A 10,912-nucleotide genomic window follows, 5' to 3' on the forward strand; every position below is an offset into this window, starting at 1 on the left:
GTTGTGCAACGAAAGATCGAAGCAGCAAGGGTTGTGATGTGTGATATGCGACTATTTTAAGTTAATTTTAATGCTTAATTAAATTATAATAAATTATTTTTTATACAACCCCAATATTAAAAAAAGTTAGGACTCTGTGTAAATGTACATGAGAAAAGAAAGCAAGGATAAATTTGCAAATTTAATGAAACTGTGTTTGACTAAATGGCAATCAATGTGTAAAGATTTGTTGTGATAAGCACCAATTTTAGGCAAGGTAAGTTTTCACGTACAAGACATTGAAGATTGTCTTGTACAATCTTGAAAATTTTAGAAAAGACTTGTGATTTTGCGTCTTGGGTTGAGCAAAATCTCTACCGCTCTGCCTTTGATTAAAATGCCTGGTGGGCGTGTTCAGGGCATTACAGCGCCCCCTGTGGTGATTTCTGGTTACGTCTAGGTCAGACGATCCGAGCTACATTGTAAATAGACATCAGCGATTCACCGAAGCCATGCCTTCCTAGTCTCTTTAAATCACCCCTAATAGAGCAGTTTTTCCGCCCGGACTCATCTTTTCTTCAGATAGAATTACTCTGGCTGTTTTTGGTCATTTCGTCGTGTCAAAGTATTTTTGAAGTATGTACCGGTCTCTGTATGCTTTCCGATCTGCGGAGCCGAACTCGCTGCACTTCGCGGCCGGAGAAAGCTTCCTAATCCTTGAGAGGAGCAACAAACACTGGTGGCTGGGGTCCCGCTGCAGCTCTGGGGAAACAGGCTACATTCCTGCCTCGTATATCGAAAAAATACAGGTAAAACTATGTTTTGATCCAGCTTTTCCTCAATTTTGGTCCCAGTGATAGCTGAGATGGAGCGGTTTCTGTGATAACTGAAACCTGGGATCATTGATGGGATCGAGAGAGACAGATCCAGTGCGGTATTGGTGATGCAGCGCAGGCCATGTTGAGGCTGACTGCCCCGGTAGAAAAAGCGTGCTTACCAAAAAAATTATAAATTATTTGTAAGATTACATGATGTAGGGATGTTGATTTGTCTGCACTGCAGTTCTAGAGGACACAGGGTGGGACAGGAGAAGAGTCTGGAAAGGATGGGGATGAAAAGAGAGGATGCCAAAGCAAAAAAACAGAAAATAAGAAAAGACACCGCAGATCTGCATAGTTTTTGCCACAATGACTGTGCATCTATTTCATTATCAATAATTCTTGTTTGATGAGTAGGCTACATGCATTCTTCCTCAGAGTTTTGGGTTCTGCAGTCACACCCAGACAAGCTTAGTAATGACGAGATTTTCCAAAGATGCAGAGCTCCAGCGAACTAGTCAGAGCTTGTATGTTGTCATGTGTATATCTTAGGCTTCTGTGCACTGGGAGGAGAAAAATGCTCACTCCTGTACTTAATGACATTGGCTGTGGAGCTTTAATGAGCGTGAAAGTGAGGCTTTGTTGAGCATGTGTGACTCTAGTTAAAGGCTGTTGTTAGATAACCGTCCTAGTTTGTTTCTGCCTAGAGTCATACATGTCTTCAAGCCTTGTTAAATTAAAAGTTTAATAACTAGATGCTGCCATGTTAATAAATATTTAATCTTTTCATCCTGTTTTTCTCATGTTTTTGTTGCAGGCTCCAGAGCAAGATGAGGTGCTGCAGTCTATTGACAGAGCAATCGAAGGAATCCATAATGTGGCCTTAAAAAATGGAGGCAAATACAATCTTGAGCAGCGAGATGTTCTTCAGTGAGTCAAAGTGAATTAAAAAAAAAGATAAAATACAGTGATTATGACATATAAACTGTTATTTTCTCTGTGTCACAGAAAGCTGATCCATCACAGAAAGGAAACCCTTGCTCGGCGAAGTTCCTCTTCCACTGGACACAAACAAGGCCTCCCATCTTCCAGCAGCGAAATATCTCTCAGTCAAACTCCTCCTCCACCCAATGGCCTTAACCGAGACTACGGACGACAGGGAAGCGTACCACTATCGGGAAGTATGGACAGTATGCATGCAGAGCAGGGTTTCTATCAGGTAAGAAAGTTATTCTATATGCATGAAAACACACTGCAACAAAACTGCTTGAAATGTAGTGCTCTGTAAATCATGCATGCATAATCAGATGAATCTGTTTTGGGTTGTGTGGAGAAAAATTTGTATGTGTGTGTATTTATACTGTCAGCTCCAAGTAACCCTCTAATGTGCAGAACAAGATCAAGGTTCTTGTTGATTTAGTCAAATTAGTCAGCAGAATAAGCCAGAGGAGGCACATGCTCATTCTTATATGCCATCACTGACTTTGCTCATCAGCTTGCCAGTTGAGTTATTTAAAATGTCTTCATTTTAAATAAAGTCATAATTTAACGCCGAATAGTGAAAGTGGGCTTTTGTTTATATTTTTTATTTTGGCTTAAATTGGTGAAGAATGGTTAATGTTTAAGTTTGGTTCTGTGTGTCAGTGAGTTTATGTTTGTACTATCACCACATGGAGTGGATGATGCTGATTTCTACTGTTTCATAACATTTTCTCAGCTTCATGTGTTGTGTAGGAGCTACAACTGACTTGTTATGTCTGAGGTTTGGGGCCAAAGGATAAAATGGACACTGACACGAGTGTTTATGAAGAATGAAACTTATTTGACTCAGAGCCAAAGTAATAAGCATACCTAGTGATCTCTAGTCATATCTTTATATCTACACCTTCACTAGTGCAGCCAGTTTAATGCAATTAAGACAAGTGCAGTACCACTACAGCAGGAGAATGATTATAAAATACTACCAAACTACTTTATGTGTGATCTTTTTAATCAAATCACGTTTGTTTAGGAAATTCAAGGTGAACTCTTTGTAATAACTAAAGCTCTGTTTGGTTGACTTAGCCACTTCTTTGTCTCACACTTTAAAAACATTGAGTTTAAACAAAAGTATTCAAACTCTTTTGACAATCATTGATTGATATCCAAAATAATCCTGCTTTTTATGGTTTTAACTTCTTCAAACTGAGGATTTTAAACTATTCTTTTGTCAATCAAAAATTTGGACACACTGACCCACAAAATCCAATGGAAAAGTGTGTCCAAACGTTTGACTTGTACTGTATTTCTTTGTTGTGACAATGTGTGACAGTTTTTATATTTCCCTTGTAAATGGCGCCACATTTGTAAGGAAAATGAATTTGTGGAATGAGCAGCAGAGTTGAGTATGTGGGTTGTGCCGATGAGAAACTTGCCATATCTTCTCTACCGATGCCTAACAATTAATTCTGCTGTTGACTTTTTTGTATGTGTGTGTGTGTGTGTGTTTTTTTTTTTTTTGTTTTTTTTTTGATTAGGTGATGATTGGAAGTCTGAAGAAACAAAATCATAACATGTTCAGTAAACAAACAGGGGCTTCACAAGTTTCCTTACATTTTGTGCTAATTTTACATATTTATTCATTTTTTTACACGTATGTCTCCTTTATTAAACACTAAATGAGCGTTCATGTTTATCAGACATTAAATTTTGTAATAAAAATATATAAAAAGTTAAGAGGATGACACACTCCCTACAAACATATAACCCCTAAGGTTATGGATATTAGGACATAAAAACAGACAGTAAGTAAAGAAAAATCTAATAATACAGAACCACTGTAAATTATTTTTATTTGTTTATTCATTTGCCTGTAAGTCTGTAACACATTTTCAGTGAGTTCACAATTAAGTCACTTCAAGTTATGTGGTCCCAGTGGGTCTGGTAATCCAGTCTTGCCTGTGTCCCCCCTCCTGCAGATCCCACCTCAGCCTCGACGTGCTGCTCCAATCACTCCACCCCCCCCTGAAAAGCAGAAAAACCACCGGCGTCCTGGTGAGTTACAGTTTAAATCCTCCACCTATCACCCCTAAACACACCACTGCACAGTTTGTGCTGATGCTACCTGCTGCAGCTCTATACTTCACAAACACTCTATTCTTAGTCAGGTCACTCCTGTTCACTCTCATTTCTCTCTGTAACTGGAGCTTTCTCCTCTCTGCAGAGCCTGAGGTCCCCTCCAGAGTGTCCTCTCTTCCTCCGTCCCCTGCACCCTCCCTCTCTATCAGCACCACCTCTCTAGAGTCTGGCTCCTCCCACTCCCTAGTCTCCTCTGATGTCAGTCTGCCAAGTGTTTCCAGCACCCCTCCTCCTCCTGTGCCGTCCCGTGTGAAGCCCCCCGCACCACCTCCAGACTCACAGGCGTCTGGCTGTTCTCCTTTGCCAGCTCCAGCAAAGAAAAGTCCAGCACCGCAGCCTCCCCAGTGCACTGAACCCACCACTCCTGTCCAACTCACCGTGGAGAACCCACCAGAAACAGAATGGCCAGTTGCCCCACCGTCTGTTGCTGAAAGTCCTCCTGGTAGCCCTACCAAATCTGAACCACTTCCCATGACCATTGGAGCTGAACTGATCGAAATGGTACGGAAGAACACGGGCTTGAGTTACGAGCTGTCCCGGGTTGCTGTCGGCGTGGTGGTCGGCCATCTGCAGACCGCTTTACCTCAAGCCTCGTCTGCTTTGGAGCAAGTTCTCCTTTCGCTGGTTGAGAGCAAGGTCAGATTTGTTCATCATGTTGACCCAGCATCCTTCAGCTTAAGCTGTTTAGAGTCAACCCCCCACACATTTTAAAACAAAGGACAGTATCACTTCTCTTTTGTTCTTTTGGGGTGAAAGGAGCTTAACTAACGGAAGTATGTTACATGTTACCTAACCTCAGATCACAGCTGCTGACAGCTTTTAGCTGCATCCCCTATTTACATACCGACGTATGTGCACACATGTGTGACCACATTCATTCAATTAACCCCCTAAGCTCTTGAGTGTCTTTAAAACCTTCACCAAAAATACATTCTCAAGGTCGGTCAACACATCCACAGCTGTGAGGCCAAACTGAGTAGCTTTTGGTCCCCTATAAAAAGGACACTCTGCAAAATCCTTAAGAACCGTCTCATTATCCTTATCATGGGCACAGATAATGGAAATGGAAAGAAAAAACTTTGTCTATGCTATGAATTAGATATAAGATAGATATATTTAGATTTTATTGATTCAGTATTATCAAACAAATTAGTATAACTATTAAAAATTATATGCATTAAACATCTCTTCATCGAGATGATTTTAAATACGATCACCAGTTTTTTGGTGTGTGTAAAAAAAAAAAAAATATTAAGCAGATTATTGCGCTGAACATAAATGAACTTGCCATGATATTTTTTTGGGGGGGGGGGGCGGGGTGTTAAGGTGTGCATCTCTTCAGTTTTTACATTTTCACCAACTGTGGGTCTGAATCCACTGTACACTGCCTACATAGCCACAAGAATTAGAAGTATTATGTCAACTGAAAAAGCTGCATGTTTTTAGTAAGGAGCTGAGAAAAAGGAAAGTACACACTTCACTCTCATTTGCCAGGTGACCAGAAACACACTTCTAGACAAATTCTGTAAAAGTATTTAATCACTAAACAAGACACAAGTATCTTTGTAACGTATAGTGCTTGTTGCTCTGCCCTCAAGTGGGAAAATTTCCATCAGAGCAAGTTTAGGTTAACAGAAGAAAAATGTTCTCAAATCAAGCTCATCCCTCCAACATGTCTAAACATAGTTTATATTTTATGTCAAAACTAGTTTTCTCTAAACTAGTTTTACAAGTTATATCATATTTAGGTGTGTGACTGTTTTTTTATGCGTCTGCAGGACTTAAGTGCTGCGCTGCCGCAGGGTCAAGTGTGCCATGATGAACAGCGGCTGGAGGTGATCTTTAGCGACCTCGCCCGTCACTGTGATGATTCGCAGCAGCGCAGCTGGGCGCTTCACGAGGACCACGCTCTCATTTCCTGCTATCTGGAGGAGCTGCTGAAGATACTGGTAACAAAACACAACTTAAAGTCAAAGAATGTAAATAAGTGTCAGGTAAACATGCTGCATTTGCTAAATTTTTTCTTGCCCATTAAAGTATTAAATATCAAACATGCAGCAAAGTAGGAAACATGAGAACAGCAAGCTGCAAGTCACAAACCTGAAGAAAAATCAACATAAGCTTTTTTTCTGTTCTCACACTGAAATGTGTTTTAACTGCAGTGAACAGAAGGGGACGTTAGCTGTTTAGGCAGAATTCAGTGGCGTCAGAGAAATATTAAACTGAGTAATTCAACTTGAGTTTGAGGTCATTTTGCTGTTTTGCTTGCATGATTATAATTTCTCTATGATTAATCTGTGATGTGAACACAGGACCTGTCCAGATGTTGTGTGTAAATACCAGACATGTCTGATGGGATTAGAGGGGCTCAGACGACGCTAGAAATCCAACTGTGTGCTTAAGAAGTGAATCTGTAAAGCCCCTCAGGCTGCTAAATATTCTCTGCTGGCAGTTTCTCTAAAACTCAGATCAGGAATGGGATGTTCAGATGAGTCAGTGGGCTCCTGCATCCTGAGGTGTTTCCAGAGACCGTTTAGTGATGATGCCTTTACACAGCTATGATGTTAATCTTCTGCTGTTTGTGTCCTCAGACTGATGCAGATCCAGAAGTGTGCAAGAGGATGTGCAAAACCAACAACTATGAGAACGTGCTGTCGCTGGTTTCTTATTATCAGATGGTAAATCCAAATAAAAATGTCCCCATTAGTTCAATCTTCCTGCAGAGTAAGATTGTCCTTGTGTCACATGGTTTTCTTCTTATTTTGTCTCAATTTTAAGCTCCTCCCAGAACCAAGATGGTGGCCTGACTTCAGCTGGTGTAAAACCTGCGTTGTTATATTGCTGTTACATCTGATTGACACTGGTTCACTGTTGTCTTCATGCAGGAGCATCGTGTATCTTTGCGGCTGCTCTTGCTTAAAGTGTTCGGGGCGATGTGCAGCCTGGATGCTGCTCTCATCTCCACCCTCCTCAACTCCATCCTACCCATGGAGCTGGCCAGGGACTTGCAGACAGACACACAGGGTGAGAACATTTCCTTTTCACCATTTATTTAAAAAGCATTCACAATTATCTGGAACTTAAAATTATAATTTGTCTGATCACAGGACATTTTTTAAATTTGCACTCACTATTTATATCACTTTTTTCTTTACAGGGTAGATTATTATTATTATTATCATTATTATTATTATTATTATCATTATTATTATTATTATTATTATTATTATTATTATTATTATTATTATTATTATTATTATTATTATTATTATTGAGTCTGTTTTTAATGCACTCTGTAAATAAATGATGAACTTTGTCACACTAATGTCACCCACTGGTTGGTGAAAGGCTGTTATAAAAGCCTCAGTTGATATTAGCACAATAATGGTCCTTCTGGAGCCAGAAGTGAAAATATTTGGACAAGAGTAAAACTGCAGAGGGATCGGTACCAGCGCCTAGTGGCCTTAAGTGGAATTGCACCATATTGGACTTCTGACTTGGCTTCATGTCTGACAACAATTGATTACTTCCAGCTTTTTTCTATAAACTTCCTGCCACCCCCCAAAAAAGTCACAATCTGGATTTAACCAAGAAATATGTAAGAAACTGCCACTGAAAAAGTAATGCAGTGATTTGTGTTCTTTTAGCTGTTAACAGCTTATATAATCCTAACTGATGCAGTAAGTAGTTTCTAATTTTAGAGAACTAGTTCCAAGAACATTATGTGTCCAAATATCTAGTCAGCCGACAGTTAGTATTTTTTTTTTCCACAGAAAACTTTACAAAGTGGTCCAGCTCTCCCATTATCAGTACAAAATCTAAGTGAAAAATTAACACCAGTTTGGAAAGAAATGCATGTTGTCACATTGCATGAGCTGACTGAAACAATGCCATGGTAAACGTGTCTTATAATCTTTGTTAGAAAGTGATGACCTTGCTATTTGCAGTGCATAAAGTTGAAGATCACAGCCATTTAGTATTAGTTTTCATGCACACTCAGACATTTTATCCTAGTCTTTCTGAAATGCATTGTTCGCTTCTGTTTTTCCCTCTTTTTTCCACCAGAGCACCAGAAGATGTGTTACACAGCTTTGGTACTAACAATGATATTCTCAATGGGTGAGCAGGTGCCATATCATCACTATGGTATGAGAAATTTTATTTATTTATTTTTCTCTTTTTTTTTGCTATCTTTATCTGATGTTAGACACATTTATGGTATATAATTGTGCATATTGGTGGTTTGAAGTGCTCTGGGCTTAACTGCATGTGGCTGGAAGTTGACATGTATGATTTAAAAGCTGCTTAGGATAGTGTGAGAAAGAAGAACAACAGACATAATCATGACCCTCCCTGCTTTCAGAACACTTGAATGCGGACTTTGTTCAGTTTCTGTTGGGTGTGGTAGAGGACGGACTTCCCTCTGATCCCACAGAGCAGCTACCTGACATCTTCCTGAACCTCCTGCTGGCCTTTGACCTGCATCACACAGGTGAGAATGGCCTCAACCAACATTTTCAAAGCGGTTTAACATGAAAGTGGTGGAAAAGCTGAAAATTATTAATATTGTGACAGGGTGTTAAATTGTTCCTATACTAGTTTTTAGTTGGGTTAAGTTGATAAAGTTTCTTATGCAGTTTGTAGAGCTTTCTTTGTTTTATAATCATGCTTATTCGCTCTGGATGTTTGTGTCAACCAGCACCCAGCAACAACGTCATAATGCAGGAGCTGAAGCAGAAAAATGTCAAGATCCTGACAGAGAAAGTGCTGCTGCTCCTGAACAGAGGCGGTAAAATACAGAGGATTATTGGTTCTCATTTTTCATATCTCCTTCATTCCTTTGCATCACATAATTCATTGTTTTCCCTTCCAGATGATCCTGTGTGTATGTTCAAACACACTCCTCCTGCACCGCACTCAGTGCTCAAATTTCTGCAGGATGTTTTCGCCAGCCGAGAGACCGCTGACATCTTCTACCGCACCGACATGATGGTGATGATTGACATCGCTGTTCGACAGATATCTGATCTTTCACCTGGAGACAAGGTGAGTTGACAGAGAGTTGATTTGAGGTTACTGGAGATGCTGGTTAGCAAGTTTTGTTAAATCTCAAACATTACGTGTAATAATACCTGCTGTTTTTCCCTCCCCTTAAAGCTGCGGATGGAATATCTCTCCCTCATGCACTCTATAATGCGCTCGACGGACTACCTCGAGCACCAGCATCGCCTGACTGACCTGCAGGGATCCCTGCAGAGGATTCTCAGGGAGGAGGAAGAGCCAGGAGAGGATGAAGGAAGCGCCACAGCCAAACAGATGGATAAGCTAATTGTACAGCAGATCTATAAGGAGTTCCCACAGATCTGTGAGAACCAGGACTGAACCATATCAGTATCATACGCACACACTGTAGTCTGCTTCCGTCTACTGAAGGGATGTACGGTAAAGCTTAAAAGGTGAAGATCTCAAGTTTGAGGACATGTTGTATTCCGTGCCAGCTGAGAGAAACAGACCAGTGTTGGCAGTGTTTTCAAGGAGTTTCTAGGGCTGCAGCATGTATGTGATGCCAGTGCTTTCACAGCTTCTTGAAACAGATTCACTTGAATAATGAGTAGCAATCTATATGGTGTGTTTAAGAAGAATGAAAATCTAGTAAACGCATCAAAAGAAAATTTAAATAAAATCCTGCAAAGTTTCATCATACTTAGAACTTAGAAATAACCCGAATATGTAGTTGGCTAAGCCTTAATGCTGCTCTTTAAACTTTAAGCAATAATAATTGAACCCGACATGGACTGACTGCATGCGCTTTAAAGGATTTTGATATTAAAATAATTACAGCTACAGCTAAACCTTTTTCTAATCTAACTAACTTAAACCAAAAGGATTTTGGAGAAAATGTGAAGTTTTGTAACAGAGAGGCATATCTATGGTAGCAATACATGTAACAGTGCGATTATTTCACAGCCGAGAGAATACTTTGAACCTTTACATGCTTCCCTTGTAGTGGGACCAAACTACTGTGTGTTACTGAGAGAGTATTATTTTCTTAACTGGAAACTGCAATCTTAAAACTGACTTCCTGTTTCATTCAACCCTTCTTTAGTAATACTTAAAATTCAAGTCAAGTAGAGCAATGTTTACGTCTCTCATGAGAAAAGCAAAGCACACTGACTCATGTTATCATTACTAAGCTCATAGCTGAGTATGTTGCTGCTGCATATTGAGTCTGCTGTTTCTGCATCTGCGGTTATCTCAGTTTGCTCCTGCTGGCTTTTCTAACACTTTAAAGAAATCGCTTTGTATTAGTAAATGGATAGCTCCTTAAGCATCAGACATCACCTACTCTTCACAGATTCAAACTGACTGTGCTGCATTGAGACTTCATCACAAACAAGCGTTTTGTTTGATGCGAAATTTGATGTGTTTGACAATTATTATCTTCAATGATGCATCGTTTAGTGTTGCTGAGTTATGTTCCTGCTGAAAATGGAGACAAAGGAGAAAAAATACAGGGCATTTTATTTTATCTCCTGGTGGTTTCAGTGTACCTTTCCTTGTTTTTGTGTTGTGACTATTCCCCCATCTTAATACATTACCTGTTCTTATTTTGTCCCTGATGTGCCATCTCCATATGGGAGGCTCTCACAATTCACAAGAGATATCAGATTTTAGTTCATGTTTGAGTGTTCATTCTTTGACAAATTGTGTCTATTTACAGTGTGTGTGTATGTGTGTGAGCAGTGGGCATCTCCATGGTTAGCATTGTCTGCAAAAATGCTGCAACTATGTTATAATGAAACTAATAAAGCTATATTTTAACAGTGAATGTTGTCAGATCAGTTGTGAAATATGTCATTTGATAACAAGTTTATAAGAACATGCTTCAGGTCACACTGACATGACACAAAAAAACAGAACACAACTGGTATTAATGGCAAACTCCTCACAAGGTTTGTTATTATAGAAATGGTTTATGGTTTTATTCAATCGCTCCC

At 39.7% G+C, this 10,912-nt stretch overlaps 1 protein-coding gene across 1 annotated transcript; it reads left to right on the plus strand.

Annotated features, from left to right (window-relative positions):
• Nucleotides 1-238: 238 nt before the first annotated feature.
• LOC121637077 (NCK-interacting protein with SH3 domain-like) lies at nt 239-10,743 on the plus strand. The gene is made up of 13 exons (XM_041980982.1): nt 239-788; nt 1,615-1,727; nt 1,806-2,016; nt 3,755-3,830; nt 4,000-4,550; nt 5,693-5,863; nt 6,506-6,592; nt 6,800-6,938; nt 7,980-8,060; nt 8,278-8,406; nt 8,614-8,703; nt 8,788-8,960; nt 9,072-10,743. Exons 1-13 carry the CDS (start codon nt 618-620, stop codon nt 9,294-9,296), a joined length of 2,217 nt encoding a protein of 738 aa, XP_041836916.1. The 5' UTR covers nt 239-617; the 3' UTR covers nt 9,297-10,743.
• The last annotated feature ends 169 nt before the right edge of the window (nt 10,744-10,912 follow it).

Source organism: Melanotaenia boesemani, chromosome 3 (genome assembly GCF_017639745.1).
Source record: "Melanotaenia boesemani isolate fMelBoe1 chromosome 3, fMelBoe1.pri, whole genome shotgun sequence".
Lineage (NCBI taxonomy): Eukaryota > Metazoa > Chordata > Actinopteri > Atheriniformes > Melanotaeniidae > Melanotaenia > Melanotaenia boesemani.